At 43.0% G+C, this 23,513-nt stretch overlaps 1 protein-coding gene across 1 annotated transcript in view; it reads left to right on the top strand.

Annotated features, from left to right (window-relative positions):
- Positions 1–307: 307 nt before the first annotated feature.
- Positions 308–23,513, top strand: part of COL6A3 (collagen type VI alpha 3 chain) — a gene marked incomplete at both ends in the record, with an annotated part of 52,123 nt that continues 28,917 nt past the window's right edge. The window contains 9 exons of the mRNA XM_080346296.1: positions 308–395; positions 5,675–6,277; positions 10,402–11,004; positions 13,810–14,409; positions 15,712–16,278; positions 18,866–19,486; positions 20,630–21,229; positions 21,785–22,387; positions 22,801–23,403. Coding sequence (XP_080202422.1) covers positions 308–395; positions 5,675–6,277; positions 10,402–11,004; positions 13,810–14,409; positions 15,712–16,278; positions 18,866–19,486; positions 20,630–21,229; positions 21,785–22,387; positions 22,801–23,403 — 4,888 coding nt within the window. The remainder of the gene's footprint in view (positions 396–5,674; positions 6,278–10,401; positions 11,005–13,809; positions 14,410–15,711; positions 16,279–18,865; positions 19,487–20,629; positions 21,230–21,784; positions 22,388–22,800; positions 23,404–23,513) is intronic.

The raw sequence follows: 23,513 nt of genomic DNA, 5'->3' as shown, positions 1-23,513 counted from the left end.
ATAGGCAAGAAGAAAGCCATCTAAGTCCACAGGGCTGATTATATGCCAATTATGTGAGCAATTATTCCTCTTGCAAATAAATGTTTGCTATGAAGCAGACTCTGTCCAACATTAACATATTTTTTTCCTGCTGAAGTGCCACAAAAGTATTGCAAAACCACATGGTTTGGCATTTCTGTCTCATGCCTCATCTGTGCCTGGCCAGCACTCTTGCTGTTTCTCACTCTCCCCCTTTTTCTCCCTTAGGTCTCACATTGGGTGCTTTGAAACAAAGCAAATAAAAGGAAAACTCAGATAAAAGGCCAAAATGAGGAAACACCGACATTTGCCCTTTGTGGCAATGTTCTGCCTCCTACTCTCAGGCTTTTGCTCGGTTCATGCTCAGCAGCAAGCAGGTAAGACCAGACTGCTTTACCCGACTTTGCCCCCATACAAACATGTTGCTAGTTCACACCATTTGGTTTTTAACGTGCATGATGATACATTGTGGTTTACCTTCTGCTCCTCAGCTCCCATTCGGCTCAGGGTCCTTTCAGACCTTAGCCAACGTGTGTGGTGCCTTCCTGAGCATGTTGCTGGCTGGTGGCCTTTGAGGATGCTCTGCGGGGACAGGGGTGCGGGATGTGCACCCAGGGTGGCCTCAAGCAGGTTTTCTCCTGGGCAGAGCTGTTTTGTCCTCCTTGCATGTGTAGAAGGGCTTTTTTGCAGTGAGAAGAGCACTGTCACTGACCTGAAGAAAGGCTGTTTGTGTTTTTTAAGAGGAGAAACTGGTGCCTTTGGGACCAGAGCTGGTGTAATGAGGAGGGGTGTTAGCAGCAGGAAAAACACGGAACCAGCATGCCAGAACCCACGCTGCATAAACCAAGCAGCTTTTCCTCCCTCAAGCACTGTTGCGGAGCCAGCAAAGCCCTGAGTCAGCAAAAATGTGCAGGAGACCATGGGCAGCTGGAAGCTGAGCAAGCGTGAATTCACATGTGAAGCTGCAGGTGTCTTTGTCTGGCTCAGGGCTGGTGTCCAAACCTGTGCGGTGAGGGTCTGGGAGGGGAGAAGCATCTCACCTCCCCCTCCCTGGGAAGGGTAGGTCGCATGCAGTCCCCTCCTGTCCCCCAACGCCTGTGGTGTCAGGGCGCTGATGGCTGCTTGGCTTTCCTCCAGCTCTTCTTGTTTCGCTGTGGGTGATAAGGGGAAGCTAAGCTTCACTTTCATCGTGCAAAAGAGGCTGTCGGTCATTTGGGTGAGGAGGAGGAGGAGGAGGTGTGCTTGTGCTGACCGATAGAAAATCCTAAACCCCCATCTGTTTTTTTAAAGCTGTCAAAACCGTTGCTGTGGCTGATATAATATTTCTAGTGGATTCCTCTTGGAGCATTGGAAAGGAGCATTTCCAACTCGTTCGAGAGTTTCTGTATGATGTTGTAAAAGCTTTAGATGTGGGAGGAAATGATTTTCGCTTTGCCCTGGTCCAGTTCAGCGGAAACCCCCACACAGAGTTCCAGTTAAATACCTACCCCTCCACTCGAGACGTCTTGTCCCATATTGCCAACATGCCTTACATGGGGGGAGGCACCAAGACTGGAAAAGGATTAGAGTACCTAATCGAGAACCATCTCACTGAAGCTGCTGGAAGCAGAGCCAGTGAAGGCGTGCCCCAGATTATTATAGTGTTAACGGACGGACGATCCCAGGATGATGTGGCTCTGCCATCATCTGTCCTTAAATCGGCCCGTGTAAACATGTTTGCAGTCGGCGTGCAGGATGCAGTGGAAGGGGAGTTAAAGGAAATAGCAAGCAAACCCTTCGATACGCACCTTTTCAACCTAGAGAATTTTACCGCTCTCCATGGCATAGTTGGAGACTTAGTGGCGAATGTCCGTTCATCCATGACTCCAGAAAAGGCTGGGGCCAGAGGACTGGTTAAAGACATTACAGGTAATGGCTGACTGCTGGTGGCTCCCATCAGCATGGTATCTGCTGACATTGCGCTATTTAAAGCCTTTGTAGCGGCAAGACTGAGATGGACGTTCAGTGGTTTAAAAACAAAGGTTTGAAGCATGTGGCCCCTTCTTTGTAGCTATTGAGCATGCCATTGTTTGCAGAGTGAGCTGGCATCCCTGCCAGGTCTGCCAGGAGGTAGCACAGGAGCCCTTGGACGGGCAACAGCATGTTGTAGCCATGGCATGGAAATGCAAAGGTAGGAAGCCCTGTAGAGTTATTAAATTGCCCCATTCCATCCACTCCCAAGGAAGGGAACTAGAGGTGAACACGCCAACCATGATGGTGACTCTTTGAGGCCCTGACCAAAAACCTTCTGGAGACCAAGAATATTGCTCCTGGCTATGGGAACACTATGTGGGGTGTCCACTTGCGACTAGTGGGGGAGATAGGCAATGTGCTACTCCAGTAAGTCACATTCTTGGCTGAAGACAGAAAAAGCAGTTTAGTGGAGAGCTCTTCCGCTGAAACCCCATCCCTGAGCTGGCCCTTAGCCTCTCTCCTCACTCACTTGGAGAAGGTGTATGGTTGGAGAATCCCTTTTGCGATGCCACTCAAATGCTGCCTTTACAAGCCGACATCTTCCACCTGCCGGAGTGCTGGACCCTTCCTGTAACCAAAACCTCTCTGCAAACCACGTTGGCTTCAATGGATCTGTGCTGACTGCAAGCCGGGGGCCTGATTTTTCTGGAAAAAAAATAAGACTCTTCCTCCGTCCCTCCCTTGCTTATGAAATTGCAGCGTGGAAAAGGCTTTCTGAGCAGATTTGTTGTGTTTCAAAACAGAAGTCCCAGAGATCAAACCTTTCTTTTTATTCCTGAGACTCCATCTGAAGGTCAATAGCTTGTGGGGTGATGTAAGGCAATGGCAGTGTAATGAGGCAGTGTAACATTAATCCCCCTGTGTTGTCTTGCCTGATTAACCCTCACGCCAGCCCCACTGAGTGCTCTCCATCACTGCATGACACCAAGCAACACCAAAAACTGTGCTCATGTGTATTTTTATTGTGCAAAGTGCTTGACAGGGCAAATATTCAGACCACATGAAAGCCACGGGGAAGAAAAGCAGCTCCCCCAGAAAGACGACATAAGGTTTGCCAATTCTAAGAAAATAATGTCAATATATGTGGAAAATGAATGCCGATACCTACTGGAGTGGCTGTTCAGTATCCGCACCATGCAGGACCCCAGTTCTTCTCTGTTGAAATCAATAGGGGAATTGGTTTTTGGTGGCTGGCTGTCCTCCTCTGGGGAATGTCAGCAAGTAACTCCACAGTACATAAACATCTGGAGCCACAGACACTTCTTTAAAGCTGTAAAGGCAAATTCCCACTTCACATGCATCACGCCTTTCCAAGTTCATTTCTACTTAAAAATATTTTTTGCAAGCATTTCGTTTCCTGCCTATAATACAAACTCAAGCTAATCCTACTATTGTACTTTTGCCCCTGTGTGACTTGCATGAGTGATCTACAGAGGATCATTAAACATGGAAAAAAGATGTTACAGGTCCTAAACTTTGGATGACAGTGTGCAAAGCATGGTACAAGTAACTGTTTGCATAAGAGTTTACGAAGTTATTTATTCAGCTGATAACTCCATGTAGTATTAAAATGCACAAAAACTTTTGTGGATGTTATGCCAAAAATGAGCCGTAATATGAAACAGAAATGTAAAAAATAGCACAGTCCCATAGGATTTCCAGGATAGAGTACCAAAGCTGATGGTCTGTGGCAGTCCCCAGAGCTGACTAGTGTAAGTATGAAAGTCAGCCTCGAGTTTGCCCTGAAGTGTTCATTAAATCCTAACTGTCTGTCTCATCTGACCCTCCTTGCTTAGTTGTGTAACAAGCATGCTTTTATTTGTTCTCCAGCACCAACTTGTTCCATAAATGTGCACTGAAATACAAGGATTTTTTACAGTGATGACAAATTATCCAACACATCTGTTTCACATGAATTTCCTCTCCTGTGGAAGTGGCCTATGATGCTGTGATGACACTCAATAGTGTGTGAAATCTTATTCCTCAAAAAGATGTCCAGGGTATCTAAAGCAGTGCTGGGCACAACTGCTTTGAGATTTCCTTTTCATTTATATGAAGAAGTAGAATGTGTACGTTGCAGCTGAAAACGGCATGGTAAAGACAACTCTAAGCACCCCTAATAAATTTTGTCTCAACACGTTGATGTTTTCCATGCCCACACTGGCTATTGTGTTGGCTCAGGGAAGCGATGATGCCCTGGAGACATCCTTCTTTGTCACTGGAATTGTGGCATAATGTCAATCTCTTGGTGGGATTGTGATGTATGAGAACATTTACTAGAAAAACAAGTAAACAGGCAAAAACAAAATAATGGCTAATACTGCTGGTTGATAGCAAAGACCACAGGTTTATTCCTGGCCTTGCTAAACTACGTGCCAGCTTTGCTATTTGTTTCATATTCAACTTTCAAAAGTTGAGAGATGGGTGGGATTTCCAAAAGTTGCTTGTCATTCATTTGCAAATAATCTGGAATTTGATTTCTTAACAAGGTTGGAGAGTAATAGCACAGAAACATCTGAGCATGCTTTGGGGTCATCTTCACCCCCCACCTTGTTTTGCATGCATACAGCTCTTGGTGATGTTGATGGTAAAATTAGTTGAGCAAAAGCAGCAAGAGCAGACACCAGGGCATTTTGGGTCTGCTTTGGTAAGTCTTACAGCAAAAATGCTTCCCACTCAATAACCATGTTCATGCCATGTTTGGTGTGTGTATATTCTCAGCAGATGCATGTGATCTTGTGGGTATAGTCACAACAAATAGAGTTGGATAATTGTGTCATGACTGATTTCATCACCCTGTTTTAACCTGATTCTGCATTCCTTGATTGAATATCCAGAGTCCATATGAAAAATACAGACCAGACTGCTCTATCAATAATTAATGCATCTTTGTGTAAAATAATTAATGCAAGCCAATTATTGAGTGGCACAGGTTGAAATTCTGTAGGTCAGCTTGCTGGACAAATACCTTTGTGTGCATCCTGGACAGCTGGTAAAACAGTTACAGTGCAAGAATAATAACCAAAACTTTTTCAATTATTTCTAATAAATGCATTTCAAATATTAATAATTTATAGTGGGAGAAGCCAATATATTCAGCCGGAGAGGTTGAAACTTGCTAGGCATCAGATAAATGGTGGTTTTTGTTCTTTAAAAAAAAAAAAAGAAAAAAAAAAAGAGAGTGATGAAGAAAATGTCCTATGAATATTACTGCTCTCTTCTGCTGTCTTCAGGATAAATTGCCACCAGAATCTACCTTTTTCTTTTGGCTCTGTCTAAATACTTGGACAGTACTGGCCACTGATGGAATGGATTATTTTTCCAAAAATTATATTGTGCCAAGTTTTCTATATGTGCCAATAATGGTGACCCCTGTGTAACTGCAGCCACCAGCTCAGGTTGTGTCTGCTTGAGTCATCTCTTGATGGGCAGTGGATGCTACTGGGATGGGGCTTGGAGCTCATATTCAATCAGAATGCAGAACTAAGAGGCAAACAAAACATCACCTCCTCATTGAACATGTGTTTTGTTTTCTCATTTTCGTGTTTCTTACTGGTTTTCCAATAAACATGTCAGAACACTGTACAACCGCATGTAATCACTCATTTTAATGCTTTCACCTTTTGCATTTCTTTTTTTAAAGCTCAAGAGTCCGCTGACCTAATTTTCCTTATTGATGGATCAAACAACATCGGAAGTGTCAATTTTCAAGCCATACGTGATTTCCTTGTAAATTTGATTGAAAGCCTCAGAGTTGGAGCTCAGCAAATACACATTGGGGTGGTGCAGTATAGTGATCAACCCAGAATCGAGTTCGCTTTGAACAGCTACTCCACAAAAGCGGATGTTCTGGATGCCGTGAAGGCACTTAGTTTCCGCGGTGGCGAGGAAGCGAACACTGGTGCGGCACTGGAGTTTGTGGTGGAGAACCTCTTCACCCAGGCGGGAGGCAGCAGGATAGAGGAAGCGGTGCCTCAGATTTTAGTGCTGATAAGTGGTGGAGAGTCTAGTGATGATATCCGAGAGGGCTTGTTAGCAGTGAAGCAAGCTAGTATATTTTCATTTAGCATTGGGGTCCTGAATGCTGACAGTGCAGAGCTGCAGCAGATCGCTACTGATGGAAACTTCGCATTTACTGCCCTGGATATCCGTAACCTTGATGCTCTTCGAGAATTATTACTGCCCAACATTGTTGGAGTGGCCCAAAGACTCATTTTGTTAGAGGCCCCAACCATTGTGACTGAAGGTATGTATGCCTTTCTAGACTGTTGCATTTCGATGAATCGATGAATGAATGAGCTTTTGCATGCTCTAAGAACCATTTAATTTTTTAATTTATTTATTTTTTTTTTTTAAATTTTTGCAATGCATCTCTCTGGTCTGGTCATGGAGAAACAATGAGAAACACAAATAGTCCTGCAGCTAATGTGCAGAAACTCATTTGCCCAGTGGATTATCTTTTGAATACCATAAGATTTTGTGTCAATAACTGGCATGGCATGGGATTTTAAAGGACACAAACAGAGTATAAAAAAGCTCACATAATCCTTATTGGGGTATCTGAGCACCCTGGAGGTAAATACTGCAGCACTGTCAATTTTGAAAACATTTATATCGCATAAGTTTACATTATATGCCAAAGTGTCATGAGAATGAAATTTGACTGAGGAAGTTAACAGGGATGTTAAACGGACCCTTGTTTCACAGGCTTGAAGTTATCAGCTTGCTAAAACAGTAAAATTCTGTACCTCATTGAAAGTATGCACTATCCTGGGTAAAAGGGTGACATTCCTGTGGTGTTGAACTTAAAAGCAAAACAACCCTCAGTTCTTCTGAAGTGAAATCTCTGCCCTGCTAACAAATGTTTTCCTTTAATCTGTAAGATGAGAAATTTTACAGATTTCTATGAGGCCATGGGAAATGAAAATGTAGGTGTCAATATTCCACTTTGGTCACTTTGTCACTTTTAAGTCTCCACTGACATTACTTCTGGACTAGCATTAGCTTGGATGCAGTAGAAAAATGAGTATCTGGATTTATGGAGCAAACAGGTGATTAAGAGTTTCTCACCCTATTTTTTTTATCACTAAGTTAAATCTACTGATAGAGAGGCTTTATGAAAGGCAAAATATGTCCTACTTCAGAGGCCCCTGGAAAGGGCCAGGCTGGAGTTGCTGCACTTAATTACCAAGACGCTTAATGCAAACAATATTTTTGGGATCCAAGTGCCAGCCTGGAGTTCTGTACATACTGTTCAACTCATGATGTATGTTGACATATAAAACCGCATTCCAGATGTCTTTACTGATCTGTGTCTAAATATGATTGCTATCCTGTGGTTCAAATCAAAGGGAGGAATTTGCCTAAATAATTATTTGACGATCTTGCCCTGATTATTCCAGGAAAGAACATAAGAACTTCTGCTTGTCACACCCCGCGAGAACCATATTTAACTAAATAAGCTGAAGTCTGCATGTCTAGCTAAAATCTGCATGCCAGGACCCATGCAAGTAAATGGAAAACCTCTCTTTCCACCCCTCTGATTTTTTAACCATTTGAATGGAAAGATTGAAAGTGTTGGTACATTTGATTTCATCTGCACTTGCTTATTTTCAACTTAAAATGCCAGCTCATCTGTAGAAGGTACTACGGTTGAATCAGCCTATGCAATTACATTTGGACAGATATACTAAATGGAGAAGTAGGGTATTTTCAAAGGAGTTTTAGGGAATTTACTTTCCTTATTGTCCATAGAAATTAATTTTTGCTAGTCTGCTTGATTCACATCAGTGCCTTGGAAGCCTGCAGAGTAAAGCACTTATTTGGGAGACACATCGCAAGCTGAAAAGGTTGCCAAACACATTGAGATGCCAAGTGTTCCTGTGAAATACTGAAGACTCCTTGCTTCACTTTAGCTCTCTGTCTGTATGCTGTTTCTCCTGGGATGAATGGATGCCTCAAAGTGCCTTTCTGCATCTCTTCTCCCCAATCCTTTAGCTACTGGATGTTTAAATTAGATGAAGTACTTCGCTAAAGGTAGCTGACATGGCAACGAGGAGGGAACTGTACAGGGCTGGGTTCAATGCTGACACCTTTCAAATTCCTAGCTTTTAGAGTCAAAGATACAGTGCTTTGATCCCAAATACTTTGAATTTCTTGGGAGAGTTGCCATCAGTTTTACTGGGCTCTAGATCAGACCCCATGAGATGTCTACAGCCTTGCTCAAAATGCTCTTGCTTTAATTTCATCCATTGAAATTAGCACCGTGGGGTGTTTCTTCCTGCGGGTTTTGGTTTCGGTCCTTGCATTTCTCTTCTCTAAGGAAACATACCGCAGGTTTTGAGAGCTGCAAGAGGAATGACTAGTGGAGGGAGCTATTCCTTCCCAGCCTCCCTCATCTTTGCAAAGCCCCTTTGATGTTTCCCATAAACTTCTATATAAAGTCAGAAGTTTCCAGGGCCTCCATTTTTGGGTATCTAGCTGCTGACATGCTAAGGAAGCTCTTTGGACATCTCTCCTGTGTGATGCAAAGCAGAGATTTCAGCCCTTCTTATCCTTTTGAGAAGTTTCCTGTTTTCAGCTGTCTCTTCCTTGGAGTAACTGATGAGGAAAAAAACCTGGCTGGGGGGATGAATGCTGAAAATTATGGCTCTGGGAAAGGGATCATTTAAACAAATCCTTGTTGCTTTGTCAATAACTCTGTTTTGACAGCCTGGGCAGTCAACTTCAAGCCACCGGCAGTTCATGTGAGGCTGGGGCTTGGGGAGGGTGCAACCACATTCACTCCATGTAGGTTCTCATAATTTTGTGGCCAACAGCACCACAGCAGGCTATTTTAAGATTCAAAGTTTGACAACAGGTCTTTTAATTAAAGACTTCCAGCAAGACTCTGTGAGAGGTATTTGCAAAGGATCACACTTGCTGGCAGAGGCAGGTCTCTTGGGGTCTGAGGACAAAGGGGGCAGCCGAGTCACAGATGTCATCTCCAGCTCTAAATCACTTCTGGGGGTAGCCCAATCTATGGCACTCACCCCTAATGAGAAACCTGACGGAAACCAGCCTTTGGGAGCATTGCTTTCTGTAGCCAGCTGGTGTACGGCCAAGAAGGACTGCAGCCAAAGCTTTGTTCTTTGTTCTAATCCAAAGTAAATAGCCTCCATGCAGAGGAGTCCTGATGGGCTGAAGAGCTGCCCTTTTCCACTCTGGGCAGGACAAGAGAGCGTTTGCTACCACTTGCCCTGAGTGGTGTGAGATCCCCAAAATGCTGGGTCTCCTCTTCCCCCCAGGCTGTGCACTGTGAGCCCAAGACATGCTGGGCCTGCCACCTTGAATACTGACCGCATGTCAGGAGCTCTTAGGTGGGTAGGTGATTTAAGGACATCCCAAGTCCAACATAACACGATGATCCATAATGTTCCAGCGTAACTTGGAAGACACACAAGGTTTCCTTTACTCACTTCAATGGCATGAAATCAGGGAGGTGATGATGTGAGTGGGGTTGTCTAAAAGATGGCATTAAGATCATCTTCCACGATGATACTGTATAATGCTTTTATCATAATGGTATTGATCTCGTTAATATTTACTGTTTTTTCTTGTACCTTTGCTGTATTGAATATGATAGTACTTTGGTTCCAATGCCACACAACAGGGTTTTTTTCAAACTTAGCCAGGGAACGAGAAAGCTAATTGTGCTCTTTCTGTGTCCTATGCCACTGTCAATAACATAGTTTCAGAGGGGACCTAGGGGACATGTTTTGTTAAAGACATGGCAACCAGAATATAACTCAGCTCTTCCATGACTGGGCAAGCTGTACCAAGAAAAATCATAACTTGTTTTTGTTAGATAAGGAATAAGATGTAGGATGTGAAGACCTGAAGTGCAGGTATGTTAAGTGAAGATTGTTCTTTGCTTGTGTCATTGCTCTTGGGAATCTAATCCTCCTGAGACCAAAGCATGCTCTGGCATGGTTCAGATGGCTGATCTGAAGACAGAGAGAGCATCAGCTGTTTATTTTGTCTCAAGTACCAGCTGAGTGTGAAGATTTATTCTGACTGTTTGCTTTTCTTTCTTGTTTTGATGTGTATACGTATTTTAATGTTCAGTTTTATAAACAGTGCAATTCTTGCAACTCTTCAACTCTTCTGCGTTCTAGAAAGGGGAAACATTCAAGCAGGTTTCTTACTAGCCCTCTGCTAGAATCTAAAAAATAATTCTGTTTTGAAAGCAGGACCCTTTAAAAGCTGTTGAGAGTAACAGTACTTCAAGCAAACAAGAAATCCTAAACGTTGCTGAACCATTGACACAGAACTGATGCGCAGAGTGTCATAAAGGCTTCTGCTAACATTTTGTTCATGTGTTACTTTCAGTTATTGAAGTGAACAAGAAGGATATAGTCTTCCTCATAGATGGCTCAACTGCCTTGGGGACTGCGCCCTTTAACTCAATTCGTGATTTCGTTGCCAAAATCGTCCAAAGGCTGGAGGTTGGACCTGACCTGATCCAAGTCGCGGTGGCACAGTATGCAGACACTGTGAAGCCAGAGTTTTATTTTAACACCCACCAGACCAGAAAGGATGTAATGGCTAATGTGAGGAGAATGAAGCTCATGGGTGGTACCGCTCTCAACACTGGGTCGGCACTGGACTTTGTGAGGAATAACTTCTTCACCAGTGCTGCTGGGTGCAGGATGGAGGAAGGGGTGCTCCCCATGCTGGTGCTCATCACTGGTGGTAAGTCCATGGATGCTGTTGACCAAGCTGCAGCGGAGATGAAAAGGAACCGCATAGTGATCCTTGCTATTGGGTCAAGAAATGCTGACCTGGCAGAACTTCAAGAAATTGCCCATGAGAGAGATTTTGTATTCAACCCAAATGATTTCCGCATTCAGTTCATGCAAGCCATTCTTCCTGAAGTGCTGTCGCCTATCCGGACACTCTCTGGAGGACTGATAATTGAAGAACCACCGTCAGGTAATTAACTACTTTTTTCTAATTAAGGTCGTATGATTTATATGTTTGTCAACTCTTATTCTATAATAGGTAGAGAAAAGGGGGAAAAAAGCTTCAAGCACATGTTTCAGCATAGATAAATGGTGTCTCTTTGATTTGCAAAATGCGCATGAACAGATCGGTGAATTTCGTAGTGAGGTTGTGGTTTCAGGTTTGTTATTGCTTCCTGGAGATTTTTGTCCCATTCCATATTTGTCACCAACATTTAAAGGCCTGGATGTCAAAGATGTGCTTTAGTAGTTAGGTGTTGAAGTTGTTCAGTGGAGGCTTTTTCTCTCACTTGGGGTTTATGTAACCTATGAACAGGTCACACTGTGAATGCTTTAATCTCTTCCCCAGTTTGAAAATCACCTGTAGTGGATATTTGCTCAAGAAAGCTTTAAAGTTTCTTCTGAGTGTAAAGAAAATAAGCAAGTTTTTTCATAGAGACGTTCAGAGAAAGCTAGCCTGACACTGTTGGGCTGAAACTCACCCTTTAAGAACATATTTATAGTTTTCTTATCATTTACTCAGCTCAAGCCCTAAGAGGCATACGAGACTATTGCAGTGTTGATTTTAATTTAATCTGTTTAGAAGATGATCCAAAGCCCGGGAAGCCAGAGGATTCTTTTCACTTGGTCTTGCCATTGACATCAGTAGGCTTTGGAAGCAACCCAGTGACAAGAGTTATGTCTTTTGAGGCAGTTTTGCCAACATTTCAGGAGAGGTACCAGCTACACAGAGATTTTATACCAAATTTCTCAGGATTTCTTCCTGATGGTGATGTTTGAGGTTGAATTATTGTTGTGCTAGATCATATTTGAGTTTTGTATTTCTGTCCCATGGCACATAAGCATTGGAAAAACAGGACTTCATCCAGCTACCAGTGAGGTTCACTTTGGCTTAAGTGGGTGTTAAACCATATCCATATTTTTTCTAGCTTCTCCAAGTAATTTAAAATTATAAACTGCAGCACAACATAAATTGAATTTCTGGAAAGAAGTCTTCAGAAAATTAGAGCCTATAACTGATTTACATGAAGAGCAGACATTTTAAATCAGTTTGCCAATACCTGTCCTTAATTAAGATGAATATCACAGGAATTATCATTTCATAAGCTTTTTTTTCAGAATGTACTTCCTGCTAATACAGTTTTGCATGGCTATACACCAAACCTGACATTTTTATTTTTCAATATAAATTAAAAATGTTCCTAAGCTTCCATGTTCTTCAAAGCTCATCCATGCAGCTTCTCTTTTTTCCCAGTCCTTCTGCTCTGCTGTACTCACAGCTATTCACATACATAATAAGCAAGTGACTATATTCTACTCCATAAAATGACCATTATTAATAGATAACAGATTTTGACAATGGGCAGTCTGCTACATTTCAACTAGATATTGTCTCACCCTGGGCCCTGAATGGCCGTTTTCTTGGAAAAATTACAAATATAGAAAACTGAGACAATCTGTAAAATCTGAGAGCAGTGCCTGTGTTTTGAAGAGCTCTTTTCTCATTTATTGTTTTAATATCTCAGTATTTGTATATTTTATATATATAAAAACAAGCTTACAGGGACAAGGTAACCTAGAGAAGTGGGTGAATATAACTATATACACATGGGTAAATGCTTAAACAGAAATATATTGAACAGAATTAGCAACTGGCATAAGTATATTCTCAAATAACTTATTTGGAGGAAGGCATCCAGGGGTAATGCACTGGATGAACCCTCTCTTTAGTTCTCTGAGATCTTATTTAAAATTTTAGCATTTTGATCTATTGTCCAGGCATGACATGTTTAGAGCAAAAAGCACAGGAGGATGATGCTGTGATGTTGCAGATTTATGTCTCAGGGCTCAGATGCTGGGAGACACTCAGAGATGATTTTAACCTTAAAAAAGAAGCATAGAACTGGCTGTTTACTACCAGAAGTGGGAAATTTTTCTCTGCTTCGGCAGCCTGAAAAATGTATGTCTGACATAAAAATGCAGTTTTCTGCCTCAAATGCAGATGTCCCAAGGCAGATGTCTCAGACAGCTCTTGCAGCCTCATCTGGATCAGCTTTTCTAAGCCTATTAGTAAAAGCTATTTTTAATACTTACTCAAAATACCAACCAAATTGGTTACTTGGCAGAAGAGTTTTCCCATGCAAGTGGAGCCTAACTCTGCACCGTGGGCCAGCAGCTGCTGGCTGTACAGCATGACCATGGAAAGCCTCTGTAGGGCAGGATATGGTTCTCTACACCTAGAAATGCGTGGGAGCACTCCCGTGGAACTGGGGAATGCTTAATAAAGAGGTGATAGTGCTGGGTGACAAATCACACTTTAGATGCCAGAAAGGAGAAACATTGGCTAAAGATTTGTTGGAAAGTAAATGCATGGTGACTTGCAGATAAGCAAGGTATCTGTAGGCATAATTCAGTGTTGCTCCACCAAAATTAATGAAGGTGCCTTTTGCTGGCTGAGGATTTGGCCAGAGCATGCAACTCTGGCATTAGCAGCCACTGAAAACCTCTGCCATGCCAGAGGCTGAGCCCTGTTGATAAATCTGACATTTAAAAGACTTTTCAATAAAATTCAGAAACCTCCCATGCCTGGTTTAGTACTTTCCAGCAAGGTCCTTGTTACTTATGTGCCTATTGTACTTTCTCTTCTCTTTTTCTTCCCCTTTCCTCCTAACAATATTTACATGCGTGTACAGTGTATGCTGTATGCACACATGAAAAGAAATTTCTATTTTTGTTTTCTGTGATGTCTCATGTTATTTTCTGTGCTCTACTGCAGTTCAAGTAACCAAAAGGGATATCATCTTTCTTTTGGATGGATCACTCAACGTTGGAAATGCCAACTTCCCCTTTGTGCGTGACTTTGTTGCCACCCTAGTTAACTACCTTGATGTCGGCAGTGACAAAATCCGAGTTGGCTTAGTGCAATTTAGCGACACTCCTAAAACCGAGTTCTTTCTATACTCATACCAAACCAAGTCAGACATAATTCAACGTATGGGGCAGCTGAGGCCAAAGGGGGGGTCAGTGCTGAACACTGGCTCTGCACTGAACTTTGTGCTTTCGAATCACTTCACGGAAGCTGGTGGGAGCAGAATAAATGAACAAGTGCCACAGGTCCTAGTCCTGGTGATGGCAGGGAGGTCTGCCGACCCCTTCTTGCAAGTTTCCAATGAATTAGCTCGGGCTGGAGTGCTGACTTTTGCTGTTGGAGTTAGGAGTGCGGATAAGGCAGAACTTGAACAGCTTGCCTTTAATCCAAGAATGGTGTATTTTATGGATGATTTCAGTGCTCTGGCACCTTTACCCCAGGAGTTAATTAAGCCTATAACAACATATGTTAGTGGAGGTGTGGAAGAGGTTCCACTCGCCCCAACAGGTAATACCTACCTTTCTTAATGTTGAATGCATTAAGTTAATCTTATTTTTCTTGCCTGTTTTTGTTCCCAGTGTTCACGTTCACATCTGTTCAAGGCCATGAGTCACCAAAGGAGTTAGGGCTGTTCTTAACCTTAAACACATGGCTTGACACAGTCACCTCTTAATTTTGTTCAAGTTATTGCTAGTACACTTTAAAGACCGCACAATTTTAAGTCTTTCAGCAGGTCAGAACTGAAGGAGGATCTGAGTAAGTTTATTCCTACTAGTCACTTACTCAGGTATTCCCTTTCTGTTACTATGATAATGTCACAATCTGTACATGTATTATCAGGCAATGGAAGCGTGCACACATACTCCTTTAGCCACAAGGAGTAGTTTGTGTAGGTTAAATTAGTGCCAAAGAGCACAGAGGAGGAAAGGTCTAGCCAGGTACAAGGAGCCAAATCCTTCCCCAGAGCCACTCTGTCAAAGTCCTTTGATCAGGCTGCCATGGAGGCTGAATTTGGCTCCAGATATTCAAAGTTGTCCTCCAATACTAAACTCCAAAGCTTTTGGCAAGATTAACCTTTTTTAAACAGGTATTTGCTTGCTAATTCTCTTATTGTGGCTAAGTGTATATGAAGTTATAAAAACAACCAGGAGTGCTTAGTATGGTAAGGAGACCATTAAGATGAATATGAAAGATGTTAAGACACAAATATATGAGGTATTCAGTTTTGCCTTGGATATCTAATGAGATTAAAGGGGCATCAAACATAAACAGGTAAAAGTATATTTCTCCTCTCAAAGTCATAACTCACCTATAGATTTTGATGCCTCTTTGTATTGCAACTAGGAGAAGAACTTTAAGAGAATACAGAAAGTGCTTTGTGTATGTGTGAACTAATGTCTCATTATCCACCAAGCCTCTAAAGAACAAAAAATAAACCTCCCTGGTGCTGTGCTTCATGCTGGTGTTATCAGCAGATTGCAAGAGCATAAACACCACTGGCCTAATATGAAATAGCAAATTTATGATATGACTAACCTGATACAATACAATGTATGAGATGACTGTCTGGTGCCTGAATTTATTGAGCCTTAGGAGAGAGGTGTCCCTGATACCCTTTCCTCCTCAGATAAATAAATCAAAGTTACTGTTTACTCCTGTAGCCTTTGGATACCTTGGTAAATGAAAACCACTTCCTTTGCATATTAAAACCCCGTTAATTTTCAGAGAAGTTTCTAGGATGATGTTTAAGAAGAAAAATGCCTTCATATGTTTTTTTCCCAACTCTTTTCATTTGTGAATTTATTCTAGAAAGCAAGCAAGATATTTTATTCCTGATTGATGGCTCAGCCAACCTCTTGGGTAGCTTTCCTGCAGTCCGGGACTTTGTACACAAAGTCATTTCTGAACTGAACGTGGGTCCTGATGCCACACGAGTAGCTGTAGCTCAATTCAGTGATACCATTCAAGTTGAATTTGACTTTGCTGAACTCCCATCTAAGCAAGACATGCTAGTGAAAGTGAAAAGGATGAAGATAAAAACCGGGAAGCAACTGAACATTGGAGCTGCTCTAGATGAAGCTATAAGGAGGCTGTTTGTGAAGGAAGCTGGAAGCAGGATTGAAGAAGGGGTTCCTCAGATTTTGGTTCTCCTTGCTGCTGGGAGATCAACCGATGATGTGGAGCAACCGTCAGATGCTCTGAAGCAAGCTGGAGTCGTGACCTTTGCTCTCAAAGCCAAAAATGCTGACCTCGTAGAGCTGGAAAAGATCGTTTACGCCCCACAATTCATCCTGAATGTAGACTCCCTCCCTCGAATTTCAGAGCTTCAGCCAAACATAGTCAACCTGTTGAAAACTATCCAGCTTCAGCCAACAGGTACAGGGACCCTTGGGATTTCCAAAAGGCTGAAAGACATCACTTACATGACCCCCTCGATTTGGTAACACAGGCAATTGGGTCTGGTGGTGACTAAAACAATTATGTGGAAACTGCTATTGTACTTGGATTTTCCTCTAGTCAGACCCTGGTCCAGCAAAGCATTAAGGTCAAAACTGATTTTTAAAGATGAGTAAGGAAAAACCTTTTGTTTGGCTGCTAGAGCTGCAGTAGGTGCTGTTAGAGTGTGCAAAACGTGGTGCAAACCTGAAATGACAGAGAGTCATTGCCCCTGAGATCTTGCATAAATTCATGTGCAATGGGCTAGAAGAAGAAAATAAAGGCTTGTCTCAGTTTCTCTTTCCATCCTTCCTTTTCTGGAGGAGTGGTGGGGAGTAAGGAGCACTGCAGCGTACTGGATTCACTCTTGCTCCATTATTTCTTACAAATTATGATGGGAGTTTCTACATTTTTAACTTATGCATTAATAAATTAGATGCTCTTGACTCATTTACTGTTACAAGCTCAGTAGATGAGTTTGGAATAATTGAAGAATAAAAAAAAAAAGTCCTTAAAAAAAAATCACTCAACCACAATTATAAATTCACACTGTGGTACTGGAAATTATGCATGTCCAGCTGCATGATTTCCTGAGTAAGCCCTAATTTGAGAATTAATCTGTCTCCCAACAGCAGGTAGGGACAAGGAGAAGTGTAAAAACATCCATGTCATCTCTCTGTAAAAGTCCTGGGCAGATGGATTTAGAATCATAGAAACATAAGGAAGCAATAAGGTTGGAAGGGATCTCAGGGTGCCATCTGCTACATACCCTTGTCCCCAAAAGATTTCCTTGTCCAGAACCAGCTGACACTGGTCTAACATGTTCTGAAAGCCCTTCAGTGGAGATTTCCCAGCCTCCATAATAAATCTGTTCAATTGCTTTTATCTGTATCAGTAGATACCTCTCCTTAATGTCAAACCCCTGCCTTCCTAGTCATAGTTTAAGCCTTTCGCATCTCCTGCAACTCAAGAAGGATACAGATGTTAACTCATTTGCATGTTTTGTATGACATCCTCTCAATTACTTTAAGCTTGCCATGTACATTTTGTCTTGGTCCTCTTGTCACCAGCTGTGTAACCAGCTCATTCAATCATTCCTTGTAGGTTTTCTACCTTTTCACCCTTGTCTCTCCAACATCAGGCTGCTCCACATGACCAGAGCATAACAATGGTGTCCCCTGGTCATCTCTTACTCCATCCTTTCCATGTGAAGTCATTGCCCTTCCTGTATTTGTGCAGCTTCTGCCTCAACATAGACTAGTGCAACTGGTGCTCTTGATTTGCATCCTCCCTTTTCAAACCATTTCTGTCTTGTCAAGATCATCTTTAATTCCTTTGACCACCAAATACGGTGAATAATTGTGCTATTTGCTCACAAGTAGCTGCATCATCTACTTTTCCTATTATTCTTGGCTAAAATAGAGCCACCTAGTAAGAGTACCCATACTTTTTAAACTCTTTGTCTGCTCTCCTGAGACTTTTGATAGGGTTCTCTTCTGCTCCTGAACTTTAGAAGTGTATGAACCTGGCATACACCAGGCAATGTCTGCCTGTATTGCTCAACACAACATATGTTAATATTCCAGTTCCATGTATCAACCCACCAAGTTTCTAGTATTCCTCTTAAATAATAAACTTGATTTGAAGTCTGCATTAAGACCCCAGTTGTCCTGGTTAACTCCTTATATCTCTGGCATTTGCAAGCAGATATTTAATATTTTCTTCAGAGGGACAGATCATGCTTCTGCTTGTCCCTCTTGACCCTGCTATAAACAAGCCAACAACACTTTTGGGGATGCCATTCACCAGTAGCTGTGTTTGAGAGGCAGTGATGTCTTCTGCTTGGCTGAGCCAAAGCTTTGCAACTCTGTTAATCAATAGCAGAACATGTCAACAGTTCTCTGATCTTAGATATTTTATGTTCATTATTTTTTTTTTTTTTTTCCTAAAGAATGTTTGGTCACAATTAGCATTCTTTTGTGCTTGAAGTTAGTAAAACAAAACAAAAAACAGTCTCTAGCATTTCTAACTCCAGTGATTCCTCAGAAAATCTTTTCCTCTCTTCACCAGCTCCTTGTGAGCACCCTCTGAGCACCCTCTCTTCAGTATCTCATTTCATTCAGAAACTCAGTTTTCTCTGAGAGATCCCTGATGCCCCAGACTCCTGTTGCACATTTAAAGCCATGTGCCAGCTTCCTAGACCTCTTTGGAGCAGATGGCTTCTCCTAGTCTCAGGTAGGTGATGGCACCCAGAGTCCCTTGACATCCTGTTTCCTGTGGGTCCTATGATTCTATGACTTGGTGGGTAAGGCCTGGCATGTGTTGCAATGCAGTTTCCACCAACTTCCACCCATCTGCCTCTTCGCCAGGGATTGCATCCGATGGCAAAGGAACCAAACCACCCGTTCTGACACCTCCATTTCCCCTGCCCGAGCTTTTGTACTATGGTTCAATGTATGTGGAGAATAATAATCACTGCAAAAGAGAATCTCACTTATTCCCCCCTTACCTTACTTGTCTCAAACAGTAGTTGAGAGAGGTGAGAAGAAGGATGTGGTGTTTCTAATTGATGGCTCGGATGGTGTCAGAAGAGGTTTTCCTCTACTGAAGACTTTTGTCCAAAGAGTTGTCGAAAGCCTGGATATCGGTCGTGACAAGGTCCGTGTCGCCGTCGCACAGTACAGCAACGTCATACAACCCGAGTTCTTACTCGACACCTATGAAGACAAAGCAGATCTCATCAATGCCATCCAGGAGCTGAAGATTATGGGAGGATCTCCTCTGAACACGGGTGCAGCCCTCGACTATCTCATCAAGAACGTGTTCACGGTGTCGAGTGGCAGCAGGATAGCGGAGGGTGTCCCACAGTTCCTGATTCTGCTGACTGCTGACCGGTCGCAGGATGATGTGAGGAGGCCCTCAGTGGTCCTGAAGACGAGTGGCACAGTGCCTTTTGGCATCGGAATTGGAAATGCTGACCTGACAGAGCTGCAGACTATTTCCTTCCTCCCAGATTTTGCAATCTCTGTGCCTGACTTCAGCCAGCTGGATACAGTGCAGCAGGTCGTCTCGAACAGAGTCATCCGGCTGACCAAGAAAGAGATAGAGTCACTTGCCCCTGATCTGATTTTTACATCACCCAGCCCAGGTGAGAAGATGTTTGTGTCTGCACCGAGAGCCAGCGGCAAAATATGATGTTTAGTAACATCATGGTTGCAACACAAACTGAGAAAAGCAAAGATGGTCACAACTAAGACTCCAAGTCCATTTTGGTCTCACTGTTGAACTACCTAGGGTTGGTAGGAGTTGTGTAATTACGCCGAGCCACCTTTAAGCCCAGTCCCTCAACGTGGTCCATGTTGTATCCACATGAAAGACTCACAAAGTGTATGACACAACCCTAATCTTGTATTAAGTTGACAGATTTTAAGCCCATACTGTTCCTCCTGGAATGGAAATCGCATCATTTAGATGCTACAGGGACACCTTCACACCACTATAAATCAAGATCACCTTTCTGCTAAATATAAGGCTTGCTGCTGTGTCCTACATTTGCCATGCTTATTCTCTGGGGGAAGGGAAACTGGAAGCGAGCATCAGGAAAAGGATCACGTATTCCATTTCTGGTCTCACTTTGAATGAAATCCAGCCAGTGTATGCCTGTGATGAAGGAATGAAGGGTACCCACCCCAGATCAATCCCTTTAAAGTCCACCATCCTACTCTGGCTCTTCACAGTCAGACTGCTTTCCTCCAACCGCACTTCTCAGTGTGATGCTCAGAAATAATTCAGGCTCTGACCTGAATGACCACTGCAGAAAATATTTTATTAAGTAACAAAAAATCATCCTGGAAAGGCAGAAGTTGAGAGAATAAAAGGATAGGAGCTTTGCTAGAGGACCAAACCAAAGAAAGAGGTGTGGTACTGAGTGTGAAAAAGCCCCAGGCTGCTTGGCAATCTGCCCTGAGTAAGAAGCACTACTAGGCTACATTTCTTTGGGTGGAGATCCCACAAGGAATTACTGTTGCAGCTTTCCCTAGCATCCTTTGCTCTGGAAGCTGCTGTTCTTGCACTGCTTGGGGATGTGCATACCAGACTAGTCTTGTCCCTGGCTTGAGCCCAGAGCTGCCTGATGGGGCTTCCAGGAGAGAACACAGGGAAAAAGAAAATGATAATTCTCCTCATGGCCAAAGGCATTGGCCAGTGATGTAGAAGATGAGCTTAGCTTGTAGAGCATTGCTCTACAAGCAATGCCTGATGCATCTTCTGACTGCTGCCTTCTTTCCTGCAGCGGGTGTGAAGCGGGATGTTGTGTTCATGGTTGACGGCTCTCGCTACGCCGCCCAGGAGTTCTACCTCATCCGCGATCTCATTGAGAGGATTGTGAACAACCTGGATGTGGGCTTTGACACCACCCGGATTTCAGTGGTCCAGTTCAGTGAGCATCCCCACGTGGAGTTCCTGCTCAACGCCCATTCCACCAAGGACGAGGTGCAGAGTGCTGTGAGACGGCTGCGGCCACAGGGAGGGCAGCAGGTGAACGTGGGGGAGGCCCTTGAGTTTGTGGCAAAGACCATCTTCACCCGGCCATCGGGGAGCCGCATAGAAGAGGGTGTCCCTCAGTTTTTGATCATCCTGTCCTCACGCAAGTCTGACGATGACTTAGAGTACCCATCGCTCCAAGTCAAACAAGTGGGGGTGGCACCTATGGTGGTAGCAAAGAATGTGGATCCTGAGGAGATGGTACAGATTTCCCTTAGTCCTGATTATGTATTTCAAGTCTCCAGCTTCCAGGAACTGCCCAGCCTTGAGCAGAAGCTGCTGACTCCTATTGAAACCTTGACTGAGGACCAAATCAGACGACTGCTGGGAGATGTGCAACCCCCTGGAGGTAAGGCTCTGTCAACACCAGCTGCCTTTGGGTTGCTATTCAAGTGAATGTTGCCCAAAATTGTAAATAACTTTCCATCTTTCTCTCTAAACTGAGTTTTCCTTAGTTAAAAGCAAAGATGCAGCACATGTACAATTTTAGAAGAAAAATTTAGACAAACAGAAATTCTACTGAAGTACCTAAATACATTATAACTTTTGATTTTCAAGTCAAATATTGCCTATTCCCATTTAGCAGCTCTCTAGGAAAGAGACATAAATCTAAGGTAAAATGAAGTGGAAACACTGACAAATCCAGAGAAGAACATTAATGAATGAAACAGATAAGAGTCTCAGTAATACATACTTTGAATATTAGGCAGACTGTTAACACACACATGCACACTTGCAGACAAGCCCTTTTGGAGATGCTCCCTGTAGCACCATGCCTAAGGTTGGCTAAAATATGCTGTACAATTTTACATCCCATGAGAGCAGATAGCACAGAAATCCTCCAGCAAAGCTTAAGCAAAGGCTTGGCACACAAGTTATTTCCCCTCTCCTTGCTTCCCTGCAGATATTCCTGCTGACGCAAAGGACATAGTCTTTCTCATTGACAGCTCTGACAGCGTTAGGTCTGATGGGCTTGCTCACATTCGGGATTTCATCAGCAGAATTGTTCAGCAGCTGGAAGTTGGGCCAAACAAAGTACGAATCGGTGTGGTACAGTTCAGCAACAACGTCTTCCCTGAGTTCTACCTGAAGACCCACAAGTCCAAAAATGCTGTCATGCAAGCCATCCGTCGCTTGAGGCTTAGAGGGGGGTCCCCTGTGAATGCTGGCAAAGCCCTAGACTATGTGGTGAAGAACTACTTCATCAAGTCTGCAGGGAGTAGGATAGAAGATGGAGTGCCCCAGCACCTGGTTGTCATCCTCGGAGATCGGTCTCAGGATGATGTGAACAGACCTGCTAACGTGATCACTTCAACAAGCATTAAACCTCTGGGTGTTGGAGCCAGGAACGTGGACAGGAGCCAGCTGCAGGTCATTACTAATGATCCTGAGCGTGTGCTTGTGGTACAGGACTTCACTGACCTCCCAACTTTAGAAAGCAGGATGCAGAACATTCTTGAAGAACGTCCAATACCCACAACAGAAATTCCTGGTTTTTTAGAACCTGGTAAGACTGCCGTTCATCCTGTAGACTTTTTTGGACACAACACAGATAGAATATATATAACGTGAAAATGATTCTTCCTATACTTAACATAATAACGCATTTTGATTCCCAATTGTTTAGTCACATTATTTTAAAGAAGACTTTGAAGAAGACCAAAAAGCAAAAGAAAGAATAGAATTAAATTTGAAATGAGATGAGGTTGTCTATCACAAAAACAAGTAATGTTGCATGAAGTAAAATAAATGTGTTGCTTAAAACCTTTCTTCTGGTAGAGATGTAAAATCATGCCAAAGACTGATGAAACTGAAAAGGTAGAGAAACACAACGCTAATTCACAAAGCACTAAGCATCTTAATTATTACAGATGCCACAAACAATTATTAATAACTGTGATTTCTTTGTAATCTTTTCAGGAGCTAAAAAGCAGGCTGACATTGTGTTTTTGCTGGATGGCTCCATCAATCTGGGGAGAGATAACTTCCAAGAAGTTCTTCAGTTTGTCTACTCTGTGGTGGATGCCATTTATAGGGATGGTGATTCTATCCAGGTAGGACTGGCCCAGTACAACTCAGATGTGACTGATGAGTTTTTCCTCAAGGACTATTCCACTAAACCTCAGATTTTAGATGCCATCAACAAAGTAATCTACAAAGGTGGTCGAGTGGCAAATACTGGTGCAGCCATCAGACACATCCAAGCAAAGCACTTTGTGAAGGAGGCTGGCAGCCGAATTGACCAGAGAGTTCCCCAGATTGCCTTCATTGTCACAGGTGGGGTGTCCTCAGATGACGGGCCAGGTGCGTCCTTGGAAATCGCACAGAAAGGTGTCAAGGTATTTGCAGTTGGTGTGAGAAACATCGACCTGAAGGAAGTGAGCAGGTTGGCCAGCGAGAGTGCCACGAGTTTCAGAGCATCCACAGCCCAGGAGCTGTCTGAGCTGAATGAGCAGGTCCTGGTTACACTGGAAGCTGCTATGGAGGAGAAATTGTGCCCAGCAATAACAGATGTTACAAGAGGTAAGCACGATCCTTTCATAACGTTCTCAGTTTGTTCCTGAGGGTGGCTTTTAACATCCAATGCATTTTGATGGACTTGTCTAGCCTGCTCTTGTGCTTTGCTTATAGCC

The sequence above is a fragment of the Nesoenas mayeri genome (genome assembly GCF_963082525.1).
Source record: "Nesoenas mayeri genome assembly, chromosome: 6".
Lineage (NCBI taxonomy): Eukaryota > Metazoa > Chordata > Aves > Columbiformes > Columbidae > Nesoenas > Nesoenas mayeri.
Note: the sequence above shows the minus strand (reverse complement) of the source record. Positions and strands in the feature narration are given on the sequence as shown.